Here is a 19,307-nt window from a genome sequence, read left to right on the forward strand (position 1 = left end):
TTGACGAATATTTTGGAAATGCACTTGGAGCCCTGCCTTCCAGATGTTATATAGGAAGAACAGACTGGGTTTGTTAAGGGCATGCAGTTGTCGGCCGATATTCAGCGATTGTTTAATGTTATTCTGTTCCCCTCTTCAGGCCCTGAGACAGAGGTAATTATTTCCTTAGATGCTGAAAAGGCATTTGACAGGGTGGAGGAGGGTATTTATTCGAAGGCCTTGGAAAGTTGGTTTTGGACCGAGATTTATATCTTGGATCCAGCTTTTTTATAGGGCCCCCACCGCAAGCATTCGTACGAATTCCTTGAGCTTAAAGTATTTTCAGCCGAAGAGAGGCACAAGGCTATCATTTGCCTTGGCAACTGAGCTGTTGCCAATAGCATTGAGGTCATCTATGAGGTGGAGGGGGGAGGAAACATAGAGGGCGGGATTCTCCATTGGCTGACGCCGAAATCGCGGAACGCGATTGGTCGGAAAATAGGTCCCGATGCTAAAATCGCGGCGAGCACCGATCTGACGCTAAATTGCAATTCTGTCACTTCGACAGCGGCATCAATGAGTTCCGGAACGCATGTGCAGTAAACACTATTTGCATGTCATTAGCGGGCCCGACCCGGTATTCTCCGGGGCCTCTGCGATGCTCCGCCACTGATGGGCCGAGTTCCCGATGGCACGGTTCACGTGCTTTTAAAAATCGTGAAACTGGCATGGCGGCTGCTGAGGAGGAGAGAGAGGAGGCACGCAAAGTGTCCAACATTGCCATACTTTGCTGACAGTTGTGCAGCTGGCCGAGCGGCTTCTACCAGGGCTGGGGTGAGTAGCGGGGGATGGCCAGGAGGTGGGCTGTGGGGTCAGGGTGGACGGGCACAGAACACCATTTCCGCAGCCTGCAAGGCAGCCATGTAGCTGCGCACGCCGCTGACCGTCCACTGTGAACTTAAGGCCATGGCTCGATAGGTCCCACCCCAGGTGCCCTCTGGCCCCAGCTGACCCATCAGCTGTATGGGCGTGCTCTAGCACAACCAGTGCCATCTTGTTGGCTGGGTGAGTGTGTGTGGGGAGTGTAATGTACATTTGCGGCTGCAACTTGTCAGCCTCCCGAGTGTCACTCACGGACCTGGCAAATCCTGTACCATTTTTCATTGGAATCCATTGTGTTCCTCGTGGCGCCGGTGCTAGCCCCTTAACAGTTGCTGAATCGATCCAGGTTGCTGTCATGAAAGTCCACGAATTCTGTGTCAGCGTCAACACTTAGTCTCAGAAACAAAGATTCCCGCCCAGGGTGTCTCTGTACGCAGATTATTTGTTGTTGAATGTGATGGATCTTCATTCCAGTAGAGAGGAGATAATGAAGCTGCTTAAGGGTTTTGGCTCCTTTTCAGGATATAAATGAACCTGGCCAAAACCGAATGCTTTCCGGTGAATATCCCAAGGAGGGGAGCTGATCTGGGGAGGTTGTCCTTTCACCTGGCCAGATCCAGCTTCTGTTATCTGGGACTGTGGTTTTGTTTTGGGCTGGTTTTATTTTGTAAATGTTGTGTTTTATATATTTGTTAAAATTTGAAAATTTTATAAAACATTTTTTTAAAACTCCACCTCCTCATATGCAAGGGTCATCTTGATTCAGTTCAACGTGGTCCATAGGGCAATCTGACCAGGGCACGGATGAGTGTTTTTTTTTCCCAGAGGTAGAGGACAGGTGCAAGTGTTGTTCATGGGGTCGGCGCATCACACGCATATGTTCTGGTCTTGCCCTAAACTTGAGGTTTAGGGTCTCCTTCTTAAACACCATGTCAGGAATTATAGGGATTGAGTTGACCTTGCCCTTTGGTGGTTGAGTCTAGAATTGTAATTATACTTGTGTAATATGGCTTTTATGGTGTTATATTGAAAATTAAAAAAAAAAAATTTCAATAGAGTTCCTTGGCCAGTAATCAGGGAAGGGAATACTAGCCTCCTGCCCAAGTTTGCTATTTACCCTAAACTCTCTGTGGCTTTAAGGGCTGAATGGCCTCCTCCTATTTCCATTTTCTTAATTATAGAATTTACAGTGCAGAAGGAGGCCACTCGGCCCATCGAGTCTCCACCGGCTCTTGGAAAGAGCACCCTACCCAAGCCCATACCTCCACCCTAGCCCCATAACCCAGTAACCACACCCAACACTAAGGGCAATTTTGGACACTAAGGAAATTTATCATGGCCAATCTACCTAACCTGCACATTTTGGACTGTGGGAGGAAACCGGAGCACCCGGAGGAAACCCACACACACACGGGGAGAACGTGCAGACTCCGCACAGGCCTGGAATCGAACCTGGGACCCTGTAGCTGTGAAGCAATTGTGCTATCCACAATGCTACCGTGCTGCCCACGTTTCACAATGTACATCAGTGAATTGCATGGTTGTATTGGTTACTTTGGCAAACAACCCTGAATCTCGAAGTGTGGGTGTTGAAGAGCCTCAGCAAAGTGGTCTACTGGTTCCAGTCACGACAGAATATTTTTTAAAAATCTTTGAAATGTGACGAGGACAATTTGAGCTTCTTTGTACACTCACCTCCTATGATTAGCCCACTGAATATAAAATAGATTCATAAAGAATGTGCTTGTTTTCTTTTAATAGTCAAAAAGAAACACATGCAGATAGCAGAACTCAGCCAGCTGAGTCCTGATAAATGTGTAAGTAATTTGCCAAGAAATGTTATGCTTTAATTAGGATTTCTTACAGATTGCTTGTGCAAAATAACCAATTTGTACTGAAATCCATCTAATGACTCTTTCTGCAAATTAAACAATACAAACACCAGTTTTCTAACATATTCGTGCATTGATGTGTACTGGAAAATGGATTGACGATAATTAGTGTTGAACATTGAAAGCATGAATAAGGGTGAAAAGCATTATTCCTGGATGAAATTCCACTCTTCCCTGCTACATCTGGATTTGAATTATTTCAAAAAGAATAAATAGTAAGTAATTTTAGTAAATCGGAATTGTAAGTTCAGGCAGGCACTTGTTCCGAGGATAACAACTGAGCTGCTAATGAAAATTATGGTCTTCATTCCTGGAATCATCCATACATTCTAGGATTAGCCTAGTAATAAACTAGGTTTTGGGGTAAATCACGAGGACCGGTGTGTCATTTTAAGATGTTCAACATGACAATCCCATGTGGCCATCTCATCAGTCGTAGCACCAAGAAGAGTTCAGATATCCAGAAAACAGTAAGTAAGTGTCACCACACCGGCTTAATGTCCAACAGGTTTATTTGAAATCACAGCTTTCGGAGCACTGCTCCTCCATCAGGTGAAGTGGAGGCAGGTTCACAAACACAGCATATATGGGAGAGACACAATTGCAAGATAATTACAGATTGGAATGTGAATAATGGTTGGAATGTGAGTCTTTACAGGTACAAACAGTGTGAGTGAAGTAAGGGATAATCACAGGTAATCGAGGTGTGAATTGTCTCAAGCCAGGACAGTCAGCCCAGGCAGTATGGAGGGGGTTACATGTAATGTGACATGAACCCGAGATCCCAGTTGAGTCTGTCCTCATGCATGTGGAACTTTGCAGACGCTCCATCGGATGAATGGACACCGCGCAACAATCGCCAGGCAGGAATGTTCCCTTCCAGTCGGGGAACACTTCAGCACTGAAGGACATTCAGCCTCCGATCTGCGGGTAAACATTCTCCAAGGCAGCCTTCAAATCACACGACAACGCAGAATCGCCAGCAGAAACTGATAGCCAAGTTCCACACGTGTCTCTGCCTCTATATGCTGTGATTGTGAACCGCCTCCACCTGATGAAGGAGCAGCACTCCGAAAGCTTGTGATTTAAAAATAAACCATTGGACTTTATCCTGGTTTTGTGAGACTTCTTACTGTGCCCACCCTAGTCCAGCGCCGGCATCTCCACATCATATCCAGAAAAGAGAAGGAACGGGTGTCATGATATGCAGGCACATACATAATGATATACAGACAAGCAGCTAATGGACACAGAGAACAGGACATGACCAATAAGCAGGCAGGACACTCAGGGGTGGGATCTGACTATAAAAGACACAAGGCACTCACACTCCGCCTCTTTCCACTGATGAACATCTAGGGAGTCAGTCAAGGGTGTTACAATCTCACCGCCTCCACCACGTGGCTAAGAGCTAGTCTGGTTCAGTCAGACAGAGTAACCACACTTAAGTTAGCAGAGAGTCAAACTCACAGAGAACTGTGCTAACTGTGCTATTAGTTCAATAAACCTGATTGAAGTAACTTCAAGGTCTGGAGTATCTTTCTGATCTAAGCTGCATCCAGTTGCAGCCAGTGTTAGACCAGTGTACCTAACACGACAACGGGCCTACAGCCAGCAACATCCCTCTACTGGTAGAATACGGAGCAGCAAAGGTCATTCAGACAACCCAGCAAAGTTGCCCATCCATTCCAGTGATCCGACTGGAGAAATGGGATATTAAATAATAATATTGTCCATGCTCAGATTCTACTTGATAATATTCTAACTTGCATTTGACTAAACCTAAATGTTCCTGCCATTACATGCACCCAAAGCATTGGAAACCAATATATTAACTGAGCTACTTTATTTCTGCACATGACACAGTAAACGTTCTTAAACACCTGATAAAGAAACGTCAGCAACAAAGTGTATAATCCAGAAATAGCAAATGGCAGATTTTACCTTCCTGTGCTGATTTTAATATAAACATGATACCTGAATGAGTTATATTCCTCTTGAAAGGATATCTTGAGTTTCAATTTGTAACTATCAAATATAGGGAGATGAACTTAACCTGGCAGAACTATAACAACAACAAAAATTGTACGTTAATTAGTTGTCTAATCAGTTGGCCTGAAACAAAGCCAAGATCAGATGGTATTTAAATGAATGCACAAGGGGGACCTGACCAATTTAAATTGATATTGAACTCATTTAAGTTTTAAAACCACTTACTGAAACAGAGACAGGGCTGCATTGTCTGACTCGCCTCCATGCAGGATTCAAACCTGGAGCACTAATATTGTTGAACAACTACAATCAAATTGGTTTGTCAGTAATATTAGAAATAACAAACTAAAAAAAATCTGCTGAGGAATAAATGCAAAGAGGATTCCTGAATGGAAAGCACACAAGGAGGACACTCAATTCGGGGGAGAGTGGGCCAGGTATCTGAACCTTTGGAGACTGTAGCTATTTTTGAAAGGAAATCAAAGAACATTGAGTCTTTAACTACAGATTGTCCTACTCTTTGTAGCCATTGGCTAGATGTCTCCATATTGATATTCTCGAGCCACAATGAAAAGCTCTCTATACTAGAAAAGCCGCTTTGATACTTGACGCTACCAAGTTCACTTAACAGCTCTAAAGAGTGGTATGTCTGGATCAGATGCACAATCGAAGGACATTTACAGAGTTAAGCACCACTTTAAGCAGTGATGCACATGCCTGTGGTATGGTGCACTTAGAGCAGACCTGCAAGATTTTTGCAGTCAATATATTTTTCGAATAGGTGCTGTCAGACGCAACGTTTTACCTCTGGAATTTGGATTGTAACGCGCTTCAATGTGGCGTCTGAAATTCGGTGTGGCCTCAGCCCTTAAAAGGATTACAACTCAATTGTTAAAAGGAAAGTTGTGGTAGTGATAGAAAAGTTAACAAATGTCATGTCACAGTGAAGTGGCCACAGGAACAGGAATGACCGTCACTGCGATTGAAGAGTTCTGCTTATTTTTAAAAATATCTTTATATTAGTGATATTTTCATTTTAAAAAAACAGAAACAGAACCCCAACAATATAAAACCTAAAACATGGGCCCATAGAACAAAAGCAACCCCCCCGCTCCTTAGCATTCAACAGAAACCAACTCCCAAAAGTGCATAGTAAACAAACCCCAAGAATTGTAGATCCCCTCCTCAACTCAAACTTCACCTCCTCCAGGCTCACGAACTCCAGCAGATCCCCTCCCCCTCCCTCCCGCCACACCGAGGCACAGGGCGGAGAAACTAACCTCTACCCCAACAGGACCCACCTACGAGCGATCAGCGAGGCGAAGGCTAAAACGTCTGCCACCGCACCCGCCTGCAACTCGGACCGGTCCAACATCCCGAAAATGGCTTCTAAGGGACCGGGCTCCACATCTGTATGCAAAACCCCCGAGATAGTGCTAAATATCTCCCTCAAATACCTTTCCAGCTCCGGGTAGGACAAGAACATGTGAACATGTTTTGCAGGGCCTCTCCCACATCGCTCACAACCATCCTCCACCTCCTCAAACAGCTGGCTCACTTTTGATTTTGTGAGGTGTGCCCTATACAAGGCCTTCAATTGTATCAATTGTAATCGTGCACGAAGTTGAGGCGTTTACCCTTCGCAGCACCTTACACCACAGTCCCTCTTCCACCCCTAACTCTTCCTCCCACCTCACCTTAACCCCCTCCATGGACACCCTATCCTCCTCCAGGATCCTCCCATAAATCGCTAATACAACCCCCTTCTCCAACCCGCTCCCTGACAGCGCCAACAGCGAGGAGGCCGGCGCTAACGGGAAGGCTGGGAAAATCATACTTGCAAAATCTCGAACCTGCAGGTATCCTTACCCCGTGCCAACCCAAACTTCTCTCCCAGCTCCTCTAAGCTCGCAAATCTTCCCCAAAGAAACAGATTCTTCATTTCCTTAATTTCCCCTCTCATCCCATCTCCGAAACCTCGGGTCCATCCTAGAACCCATGATTCCCCATAATCCACATCCCCTTGACACGGCCCTCAGCTTAAAATCTGCCTCCAGATCATCAAAGTGACAACCCCGACACCCTACAGGAGCCCTCCTACATCTAAACCCATCGGGACTCCCTCTCTTTAGCCCAACCCCACACCTTCTCCACATGCGCCGCCCAGTAATAGTACAGTACGATTGGGAGGCCAAGCCGCCCCCCCCCCCTCCTGGCCTGCTGCCCTCTCTGCAAGACCACCCTGATAATTCTGGCCACCTTCTTCCCCACAAATAAACGAGGCGATCAATTGTCCATCGCCTTGAAGAAGGATTTCCGTAGAAAGACCGGCAGGCATGGAAATAGGAAAAAAATTGTGGTAGATCATTCATTTTAACCGCCAACAACAGAAGGAGGTTGTCCCACCTTGCCAAATTGTCCTTCACCCTCCCCACCAAAGTAGTAAAATTATACCTTCAGAGCTCGCCCCAGTCCCACGCCACCTGCAACCCCAAGTACCTAAAGTGGGTTGCAGCCAGACAAAATGGCAGCCCTCCCACTCCCAGATAGGAAACCATCAAATATTCGCTCTTGCCTAGGTTCAATTTATACCCCGAGAACGACCCAAATCTTTGGAATAGCCCCATTATATTCCCCACCGATGTTCTCGGCTCCGAAATGTACAGTAACGTTATCGGCATACAAGGATACCCCATGCTTCACCGCCCCCCTCACAATCCCCTTCCACAACCCCGAGCTCCTCAGTGCAATGACCAAAGGCTCTATAGTCAGTGCAAACAGCAGGGGAGGGGGGGGGGCATAGGACCCCCTGCCTCATACCCTGGTGCAGGGCAAAGTACCCCAAATTCATATTATTAGTCTGAACACTCGCCATTGGCTCCCTATGCAGCAGCCGTCCCCATGCCGCAAACCTCGGCCCATTCCAAATCTTTCCAATACTGCCATCAAATATCCCCACTCTACTCGATCAAATGCCTTCTCTGCGTCCAGTGCCACCTCCACCTCCTTCTCCTCTCCCTCTATTAGGATCACATTTAACAACCTTTCCACATTCAAAAACAGCTCTCTTCCCTTTACGAACCCCGTCTGTCTTCTCCTATCACCTTCGGGAGACACCCCTCCAACCTTGCCGTCAGCACCTTAGCCAATACCTTGTGGTATTGTCATTGGACTAGTAAACCAGAGAGCTGGGGATCCAGGTTCAAATCCCACCACTGCAGATGGTGAAATTTGAACTCAATAAAAATCTGGAATTAAAATTCTAACAAAGACCATGAAACCAGTGTCGATTGTAGTAAAAACCCATCTGGTTCACTAATGTCCTTTGGGGGGGATATTTGCCATCCTTGCGTGATCTGGCTTACATGGGACTCCAGACCCACAGCAATGTGTTTGATTCTTAACTGTCCCCTGCAATCGAACCTCAAATGGTAAACCTGGCTCAGCCAACCCTTCCTAAACCTCACCTGATTCATCACCCTCAAATGGATCTCCTGCAGCATTACCGTCAGCCTTTAGAGTCTTCAAATGTACAAACACCCTCAACCTCTTCACTGGTCCCCCTAACGTTCCACATTACTATTTTGACTGGGGGTCTCTCAACCGCCCGCCCCTCCTTTCCACCATCAACAGAACCACTGGTCCTGCCCACTGGGCCTGGCCTGGCCCGCCCCGTCGCTTATGTTTGATATCAAGGCACACAACGCTTCATTTTTCTTGCGACTGTTGAGTTAAGTAGATATCAATATCCAAACCACTATGAATAAAGACCATTTTTCACTGTAACAGAGCAGAGAATTTATCCTGAAGTGTTATCTCTGGTTGTTTTGTCTTTGCAGACTGCAGCAGTTGGACCAGCACAGTCAGGCCAGTGCAAAGCAGGTGTTGGAACTACTGCAAAGACAGAATGAGCTGTTAAAGGAGCGGCAGACCCTGTTGGAAAAGGTGCAGTGCCTGAAATCATCAGGAAATGTCACAGGCAAAGTAGGATTCGTCTGTTATCTATACTACATTAATCTGAGATAACTTGAGTCAACAAATAACATCATTTAGAGCCAGTTCTTAGTGTTGCATTTGAAGTGTAGGACAGCAGTCGCAACATTAACCTCTAACTTACTTCCATGGTCAATCCACGTAAAGATGAAGGAAAGTCGAGGGGAGAGGCTTTGTTTGTTCAACAAAACTTTTTATAGAATAACCAAACTGACACAAAAATAATGCCCTGGTATTGATGGGGAGGTGGGACCCCTGATTTATGGGGAACGGATCAGTGGATGGGGTCGGGACAGTGTACATTGGTGGGGAAGCAGGTAATCGAGTGCAGGGTGGGGGCACTCCTGCTCCTCATGGCCCACATGCAGTGCTGTAAGGTTTCCCCAAGACCTGGGAAAGAGACAAGCCAAGGTTAAAGTTATTATACAGGTTACACGTCAGACTGACAACCACATTATAATACTGAAATGTCGAACCAGCTTTCCGGGAATGGTTTGGCTGCACTCCTCCTGCCCCACCACAGTTAAAACTAATGTAGGCAGATAGGGGTCCGGTTTGAGGTTTAATATTTTTTTTATTCCTCACCTGACACAAACCCACTTGCTTTTGGGGGGGATAAAATTACCCCAATATTTTATTTCTGGCTTTCAAAATGGACCATTTCCTGAAATGATGCTACAGCTGAGTATGAAGATCAGCTATTGCATTTTTCACCTATACAGAAACCCACCAGGGTCAATCAATCCCTCACTGACCCGCCAGGGTCAATCAGTCCCTCACAGGCCCACCAGGGTCAATCAGTCCCTCACTGACCCACCAGCGTCAATCAATCCCTCACTGACCCACCAGGATCAGTCAGTACCTCACTGACCCGCCAGGGTCAATCAGTCCCTCACTGACCCGCCAGGGTCAATCAGTCCCTCACTGACCCACCAGGGTCAATCAGTCCCTCACTGGCCCACCAGGGTCAATCAGTCCCTCACTGACCCGCCAGGGTCAATCAGTCCCTCACTGACCCACCAGGATCAATCAGTCCCTCACTGACCCACCAGCGTCAATCAATCCCTCACTGACCCACCAGAGTCAATCAGTCCCTCACTGACCCACCAGGGTCAATCAGTCCCTCACTGACCCGCCAGGGTCAATCAGTCCCTCACTGACCCGCCAGGGTCAATCAGTCCCTCACTGACCCACCAGGGTCAATCAGTCCCTCACTGACCCACCAGGGTCAGTCACTCCCTCACTAACCCGCCAGGGTCAATCAGTCACTCACTGACCCGCCAGGGTCAATCCGTCCCTCACTGACCCGCCAGGGTCAATCCATCCCTCACTGACCCACCAGCGTCAATCAGTCCCTCACTGACCCACCAGGGTCAATCAGTCCCTCACTGACCCACCAGGGTCAATCAGTCCCTCACTGACCCACCAGCGTCAATCAATCCATCACTGACCCACCAGAGTCAATCAGTCCCTCACTGACCCACCAGGGTCAATCAGTCCCTCACTGACCCACCAGGGTCAATCAGTCCCTCACTGACCCACCAGGATCAATCAGTCCCTCACTGACCCACCAGGGTCAATCAGTCCCTCACTGACCCACCAGGGTCAATCAGTCCCTCACAGGCCCACCAGGGTCAATCAGTCCCTCACTGACCCACCAGCGTCAATCAATCCCTCACTGACCCACCAGGATCAGTCAGTCCCTCACTGACCCGCCAGGGTCAATCAGTCCCTCACTGACCCGCCAGGGTCAATCCATCCCTCACTGACCCACCAGCGTCAATCAGTCCCTCACTGACCCACCAGGGTCAATCAGTCCCTCACTGACCCACCAGGGTCAATCAGTCCCTCACTGACCCACCAGCGTCAATCAATCCATCACTGACCCACCAGAGTCAATCAGTCCCTCACTGACCCACCAGGGTCAATCAGTCCCTCACTGACCCACCAGGGTCAATCAGTCCCTCACTGACCCACCAGGATCAATCAGTCCCTCACTGACCCACCAGGGTCAATCAGTCCCTCACTGACCCACCAGGGTCAATCAGTCCCTCACAGGCCCACCAGGGTCTATCAGTCCCTCACTGACCCACCAGCGTCAATCAATCCCTCACTGACCCACCAGGATCAGTCAGTCCCTCACTGACCCGCCAGGGTCAATCAGTCCCTCACTGACCCGCCAGGGTCAATCAGTCCCTCACTGACCCACCAGGGTCAATCAGTCCCTCACTGGCCCACCAGGGTCAATCAGTCCCTCACTGACCCGCCAGGGTCAATCAGTCCCTCACTGACCCACCAGGATCAATCAGTCCCTCACTGACCCACCAGCGTCAATCAATCCCTCACTGACCCACCAGAGTCAATCAGTCCCTCACTGACCCACCAGGGTCAATCAGTCCCTCACTGACCCGCCAGGGTCAATCAGTCCCTCACTGACCCGCCAGGGTCAATCAGTCCCTCACTGACCCGCCAGGGTCAATCAGTCCCTCACTGACCCGCCAGGGTCAATCAGTCCCTCACTGACCCACCAGGGTCAGTCACTCCCTCACTAACCCGCCAGGGTCAATCAGTCACTCACTGACCCGCCAGGGTCAATCCGTCCCTCACTGACCCGCCAGGGTCAATCCATCCCTCACTGACCCACCAGCGTCAATCAGTCCCTCACTGACCCACCAGGGTCAATCAGTCCCTCACTGACCCACCAGGGTCAATCAGTCCCTCACTGACCCACCAGGGTCAATCAGTCCCTCACTGACCCACCAGCGTCAATCAATCCCTCACTGACCCACCAGAGTCAATCAGTCCCTCACTGACCCACCAGGGTAAATCAGCCCCTCACTGACCCGCCAGGGTCAATCAGTCCCTCACTGACCCGCCAGGGTCAATCAGTCCCTCACTGACCCACCAGGGTCAATCAGTCCCTCACTGACCCACCAGGATCAATCAGTCCCTCACTGACCCACCAGGGTCAATCAGTCCCTCACTGACCCACCAGGGTCAATCAGTCCCTCACTGACCCACCAGCGTCAATCAATCCCTCACTGACCCACAAGAGTCAATCAGTCCCTCACTGACCCACCAGGATCAATCAGTCCCCCACTGACCCACCAGGATCAATCAGTCCCTCACTGACCCACCAGGGTCAATCAGTCCCTCACTGACTCACCAGGATCATTCAGTCCCTCACTGACCCACCAGGATCATTCAGTCCCTCACTGACCCACCAGGATCATTCAGTCCCTCACTGACCTACCAGGATCAATCAGTCCCTCACTGACCCACCAGAGTCAATCAGTCCCTCACTGACCCACCAGGATCATTCAGTCCCTCACTGACCCGCCAGGGTCAATCAGTCCCTCACTGACCCACCAGGGTCAAACAGTCCCTCACTGACCCACCGGGATCATTCAGTCCCTCACTGACCCGCCAGGGTCAATCAGTCCCTCACTGACCCACCAGGGTCAATCAGTCCCTCACTGACCCACCAGGGTCAATCAGTCCCTCACTGACCCACCAGGGTCATTCACTCCCTCACTTACCTTCCAGGGTCAATCAGTCCCTCACTGACCCACCAGGGTCAATCAGTCCCTCACTGGCCCCCCAGGGTCAATCAGTCCCTCACTGACCCACCAGGATCATTCACTCCCTCACTGACCCGCCAGAGTCAATCAGTCCCTCACTGACCCACCAGGGCCAATCAGTCCCTCACTGACCCACCAGGATCATTCACTCCCTCACTGACCCGCCAAGAGTCAATCAGTCCCTCACTGACCCACCAGGGTCATTCACTCCCTCACTTACCTTCCAGGGTCAATCAGTCCCTCACTGACCCACCAGGGTCATTCACTCCCTCACTTATCTTCCAGGGTCAATCAGTCCCTCACTGACCCGCCAGAGTCAATCAGTCCCTCACTGACCCACCAGGGTCATTCACTCCCTCACTTACCTTCCAGGGTCAATCAGTCCCTCACTGACCCACCAGGGTCAATCAGTCCCTCACTGACCCACCAGGGTCAATCAGTCCCTCACTGACCCGCCAGAGTCAATCAGTCCCTCACTGACCCACCAGGGTCATTCACTCCCTCACTTACCTTCCAGGGTCAATCAGTCCCTCACTGACCCACCAGGGTCAATCAGTCCCTCACTGACCCACCAGGGTCATTCACTCCCTCACTTACCTTCCAGGGTCAATCAGTCCCTCACTGACCCGCCAACGTCAATCAGTCCCTCACTGACCCACCAGAGTCAATCAGTCCCTCACTGACGCACCAGGGTCAGTCAGTCCCTCACTGACCCACCAGGATCAGTCAGTCCCTCACTGACCCGCCACGGTCAATCAGTCCCTCACTGACCAGCCAGTTAATCAGTCCCTCACTGACCCACCAGGGTCAATCAGTCCCTCACTGACCCACCAGGGTCAATCAGTCCCTCACTGACCCGCCAGGATCAGTCAGTCCCTCACTGACCCGCCAGGGTCAATCAGTCCCTCACTGACCCGCCAGTTAATCAGTCCCTCACTGACCCACCAGGGTCAATCAGTCCCTCACTGACCCGCCAGTTAATCAGTCCCTCACTGACCCACCAGGATCAATCAGTCCCTCACTGACCCACCAGAGTCAATCAGTCCCTCACTGACCCACCAGGATCAATCAGTCCCTCACTGACCCAACAGAGCCAATCAGTCCCTCACTGACCCACCAGAGTCAATCAGTCCCTCACTGACCCACCAGGATCAATCAGTCCCTCACTGACCCACCAGGATCAATCAGTCCCTCACTGACCCACCAGGGTCAATCAGTCCCTCACTGACTCACCAGGATCATTCAGTCCCTCACTGACCCACCAGGATCATTCAGTCCCTCACTGACCCACCAGGATCATTCAGTCCCTCACTAACCTACCAGGATCAATCAGTCCCTCACTGACCCACCAGAGTCAATCAGTCCCTCACTGACCCACCAGGATCATTCAGTCCCTCACTGACCCGCCAGGGTCAATCAGTCCCTCACTGACCCACCAGGGTCAAACAGTCCCTCACTGACCCACCGGGATCATTCAGTCCCTCACTGACCCGCCAGGGTCAATCAGTCCCTCACTGACCCACCAGGGTCAATCAGTCCCTCACTGACCCACCAGGGTCAATCAGTCCCTCACTGACCCACCAGGGTCATTCACTCCCTCACTTACCTTCCAGGGTCAATCAGACCCTCACTGACCCACCAGGGTCAATCAGTCCCTCACTGACCCCCCCAGGGTCAGTCAGTCCCTCACTGACCCGCCAGGATCATTCACTCCCTCACTGACCCGCCAGAGTCAATCAGTCCCTCACTGACCCACCAGGGCCAATCAGTCCCTCACTGACCCACCAGGATCATTCACTCCCTCACTGACCCGCCAGAGTCAATCAGTCCCTCACTGACCCACCAGGGTCATTCACTCCCTCACTTACCTTCCAGGGTCAATCAGTCCCTCACTGACCCACCAGGATCAATCAGTCCCTCACTGACCCACCAGGGTCATTCACTCCCTCACTTACCTTCTAGGGTCAATCAGTCCCTCACTGACCCACCAGGGTCAATCAGTCCCTCACTGACCCACCAGGGTCATTCACTCCCTCACTTACCTTCCAGGGTCAATCAGTCCCTCACTGACCCGCCAACGTCAATCAGTCCCTCACTGACCCACCAGAGTCAATCAGTCCCTCACTGACGCACCAGGGTCAGTCAGTCCCTCACTGACCCACCAGGATCAGTCAGTCCCTCACTGACCCGCCACGGTCAATCAGTCCCTCACTGACCAGCCAGTTAATCAGTCCCTCACTGACCCACCAGGGTCAATCAGTCCCTCACTGACCCACCAGGGTCAATCAGTCCCTCACTGACCCGCCAGGATCAGTCAGTCCCTCACTGACCCGCCAGGGTCAATCAGTCCCTCACTGACCCGCCAGTTAATCAGTCCCTCACTGACCCACCAGGGTCAATCAGTCCCTCACTGACCCGCCAGTTAATCAGTCCCTCACTGACCCACCAGGATCAATCAGTCCCTCACTGACCCACCAGAGTCAATCAGTCCCTCACTGACCCACCAGGATCAATCAGTCCCTCACTGACCCAACAGAGCCAATCAGTCCCTCACTGACCCACCAGAGTCAATCAGTCCCTCACTGACCCACCAGGATCAATCAGTCCCTCACTGACCCACCAGGATCAATCAGTCCCTCACTGACCCACCAGGGTCAATCAGTCCCTCACTGACTCACCAGGATCATTCAGTCCCTCACTGACCCACCAGGATCATTCAGTCCCTCACTGACCCACCAGGATCATTCAGTCCCTCACTAACCTACCAGGATCAATCAGTCCCTCACTGACCCACCAGAGTCAATCAGTCCCTCACTGACCCACCAGGATCATTCAGTCCCTCACTGACCCGCCAGGGTCAATCAGTCCCTCACTGACCCACCAGGGTCAAACAGTCCCTCACTGACCCACCGGGATCATTCAGTCCCTCACTGACCCGCCAGGGTCAATCAGTCCCTCACTGACCCACCAGGGTCAATCAGTCCCTCACTGACCCACCAGGGTCAATCAGTCCCTCACTGACCCACCAGGGTCATTCACTCCCTCACTTACCTTCCAGGGTCAATCAGACCCTCACTGACCCACCAGGGTCAATCAGTCCCTCACTGACCCCCCCAGGGTCAGTCAGTCCCTCACTGACCCGCCAGGATCATTCACTCCCTCACTGACCCGCCAGAGTCAATCAGTCCCTCACTGACCCACCAGGGCCAATCAGTCCCTCACTGACCCACCAGGATCATTCACTCCCTCACTGACCCGCCAGAGTCAATCAGTCCCTCACTGACCCACCAGGGTCATTCACTCCCTCACTTACCTTCCAGGGTCAATCAGTCCCTCACTGACCCACCAGGATCAATCAGTCCCTCACTGACCCACCAGGGTCATTCACTCCCTCACTTACCTTCCAGGGTCAATCAGTCCCTCACTGACCCGCCAGAGTCAATCCGTCCCTCACTGACCCACCAGGGTCATTCACTCCCTCACTTACCTTCCAGGGTCAATCAGTCCCTCACTGACCCACCAGGGTCAATCAGTCCCTCACTGACCCACCAGGGTCATTCACTCCCTCACTTACCCACCAGGGTCAATCAGTCCCTCACTGACCCACCAGGGTCAATCAGTCCCTCACTGACCCACCAGGGTCATTCACTCCCTGACTTACCTTCCAGGGTCAATCAGTCCCTCACTGACCCGCCAACGTCAATCAGTCCCTCACTGACCCACCAGGGTCAATCAGTCCCTCACTGACCCACCAGGGCCAATCAGTCCCTCACTGACCCGCCAGGGTCAATCAGTCCGTCACTGACCCACCAGGGTCAATCAGTCCCTCACTGACCCACCAGGGTCAATCAGTCCCTCACTGACCCACCAGGGTCAATCAGTCCCTCACTGACCCACCAGGATGATTCAGTCCCTCACTGACCCACCAGGGACAATCAGTCCCTCACTGACCCACCAGGGTCAATCAGTCCCTCACTGACCCACCAGAGTCAATCAGTCCGTCACTGACCCACCAGGATCATTCAGTCCCTCACTGACCCACCAGGGACAATCAGTCCCTCACTGACCCACCATGGTCAATCAGTCCCTCACTGACCCACCAGGGTCAATCAGTCCCTCACTGACCCGCCAGGGTCAATCAGTCCCTCACTGACCCACCAGGATCAGTCAGTCCCTCACTGACCCACCAGGGCCAATCAGTCCCTCACTGACCCACCAGGGTCAATCAGTCCCTCACTGACCCACCAGAGTCAATCAGTCCCTCACTGACCCACCAGGGTCAGTCAGTCCCTCACTGACCCACCAGGGCAAATCAGTCCCTCACTGACCCACCAGGGTCAATCAGTCCCTCACTGACCCACCAGGGTCAATCAGTCCCTCACTGACCCGCCAGGGTCAATCAGTACCTCACTGACCCACCAGGATCAGCCAGTCCCTCACTGACCAACCAGGGCCAATCAGTCCCTCACTGACCCACCAGGATCATTCAGTCCCCCACTGACCCACAAGGGTCAATCAGTCCCTCACTGACCCGCCAACGTCAATCAGTCCCTCACTGACCCGCCAACGTCAATCAGTCCCTCACTGACCCACCAGGGTCAATCAGTCCCTCACTGACCCACCAGCTTCATTCAGTCCCTCACTGACCCACCAGGTTCATTCAGTCCCTCACTGACCCACCAGGTTCATTCAGTCCCTCACTGACCCACCAGGTTCAGACAGTCCCTCACTGACCCACCAGGTCAAGTTAGTCTCTCACTGACCCACCAGGTCCAGTCAGTCCCTCACTGACCCACCATGTCCAGTCAGTCCCTCACTGACCCACCAGTTCCAGTCTGTCCCTTACTGACCCACCAGGTTCAGTCAGTCCTTCACTGACCCACCAGGTTCAGTCAGTCCCTCACTGGACCCACCAGGTTCAGACAGTCCCTCACTGACCCACCAGGTTCAGTCAGTCCCTCACTGACCCACCACGTTGTAAAGCTGGCTGTGCTACGTCTGCTGAGACCAGAGGCCTTCCTGGATGCACCAAGATGGTGTGACTGCATCCTATCGATTCATTTTGTTCCACCTTCTGCTCGAAGACACTTTTTCAGGTTTGTCCTCGATACGTTTTCATTCCTGGGCTAAAGTCACCTTCCACAATCGAGTTTCCACTCCCAATTCTCACCACATGTGTAATCTGGGAAATGAAAGTGCAGGATGAACAGATAATCTCTTTACAACTGAGGTACATAGAATTTATGCTGGTTAGCAGTGTTGTGCTTTTCACCTGTGCTGACCGCTAGCATTGTGAAAGACCATATTTGGGTGGCACAGTGGTTAGCACTGCTGCCTCACAGCGCCAGGGACCCAGGTTTAATTCCTGCCTTGAGTGACTGTCTGTATGACGTTTGAATGTTCTCCCCATGTCTTCTTGAGTTTCTTCCAGGTTCTCTGGTTTCCTCCCACGGTCCAAAAATGTGCAATTTAGGTTGATTTGCCATGCTAAATTGCCCCTTAGTATACACGGACATGTAGGTTAGAAAGGCTTACGGGCATAGGATGGGGTGTAAGGCCTAGGTAGGTGCCCTTTCAGAGGGTTGGTGTAGACTCGATGGGCGGAATGGCACCTTTCTGCACTGTAGGTATTCTATTTCATAACATATACAATCAGTTAATCAAGAAATAGTTAGTGAAATAGGACACTAATCTGGTGAAATAGGACACTAATCAGTCCTGTGCTAATAAGACACTTTTCTCTGAAAGTCTGCTTTCAACATGTAATTTTGGTCCTAATTGCTAATTACCATAATATGAACTTGTCTGGAGGTGCTAAAACAGACCCCTGGAAATTTAGCGCCTGGACAATGAATGGATTTTTTGTGCACCCCACTCATCCAGCTCTACTGGTGATACAGTGCTGTGGCTGACACACAGCGGTATGTTGCAGCATAGCTCAGGAAACAGGTGATGGCCACACATGGTCTTGAAGTGGCACTGGAGGGCCAGAGGAGGAGGGATGTCCTTTATCCACCAGGGGTGGGGGAGTGCAAAGAGTCCACCTTGCCCTCCTGTTTACATCTCCTTCACTCCTGCAGTCGCTGGTGCTACTCCTCCTGGCCTCATCTCTTCCTTCCATTCCCGCTGCAGATTAATGTGGATCTCAAGCAGATCCAATGACCAGGCATCCCATTTCTACCTGTGACTCCATAATGTGTCCAATAAGGTTGGGTAGCACAGCAGTTACTCTTCAGAGAACGAACAAAGAACAGCGCAGCGCAGGAACAGGCCCTGCTGCCGCCCCAAACCTGTGCCAATCATGATGCCTGTCTAAACTAAAACCTCTGCACTTCCGGGGTCTCTCTCCCTTTATCCCAATCCTATTCATGTATTCGTCAAAATGCTTCTTTTTTTAAAAAAATAATTTTTATTAAGATTTTCACAGAATATCAATAACAAAATGAAAAAGGAACCCAACAGGGTTAAATACAAAGCACAGTCAAAAAACAACCCTCCATATCCCCCTCCGCCCTGTACGCAAATTAATAAATTAACACCCCAACTTAACACAGAGCCAACATAGCAAATATATCCACCCCCTCAGATCCCCCAGTGTAAGTAAACATAAATAAATTACCCCCCCCCCCCCGCCCCGGGTTGCTGCTGCCATTGACCAATATCTACCGTTCTGCCAGGAAGTCTAAGAACCACCGCCTAAAGAACCCTTGTACCGACCCTCTCAAGGCGAATTTCACCCTCTCCAACTTAATAAACCCCGCCATGTCGTTGATCCAGGATTCCACGCTTGGGGGCCCCGCGTCCTTCCACTGAAGAAGAATCCTCCGCCGGGCTACCAGGGACGCAAAGGCCAGAATACCGGCCTCTTTCGCCTCCTGCACACCCGGCTCCTCTGCCACCCCAAATATTGCGAGCCCCCAGCCCGGTTTGACCCTGGATCCTACCACCCTCGACACCGTCCTCGCTACGCCCTTCCAAAATTCCTTAA

The 19,307-nt window shown here is 51.0% G+C and overlaps 1 protein-coding gene across 5 annotated transcripts in view; it reads left to right on the plus strand.

The window, feature by feature from the left end:
• Window positions 1-19,307, plus strand: part of sdccag8 (SHH signaling and ciliogenesis regulator sdccag8) — a 727,678-nt gene that overhangs the window by 688,482 nt on the left and 19,889 nt on the right. For 3 of the 5 annotated variants that reach the window (XM_072512651.1, XM_072512625.1, XM_072512645.1), the window contains one exon: window positions 8,585-8,729. In XM_072512651.1, coding sequence (XP_072368752.1) covers window positions 8,585-8,729 — 145 coding nt within the window. The remainder of the gene's footprint in view (window positions 1-8,584; window positions 8,730-19,307) is intronic. The other 2 variants (XR_011948390.1, XM_072512632.1) reach the window with 1 other exon arrangement.

This window comes from Scyliorhinus torazame, chromosome 1, assembly GCF_047496885.1.
Source record: "Scyliorhinus torazame isolate Kashiwa2021f chromosome 1, sScyTor2.1, whole genome shotgun sequence".
NCBI lineage: Eukaryota > Metazoa > Chordata > Chondrichthyes > Carcharhiniformes > Scyliorhinidae > Scyliorhinus > Scyliorhinus torazame.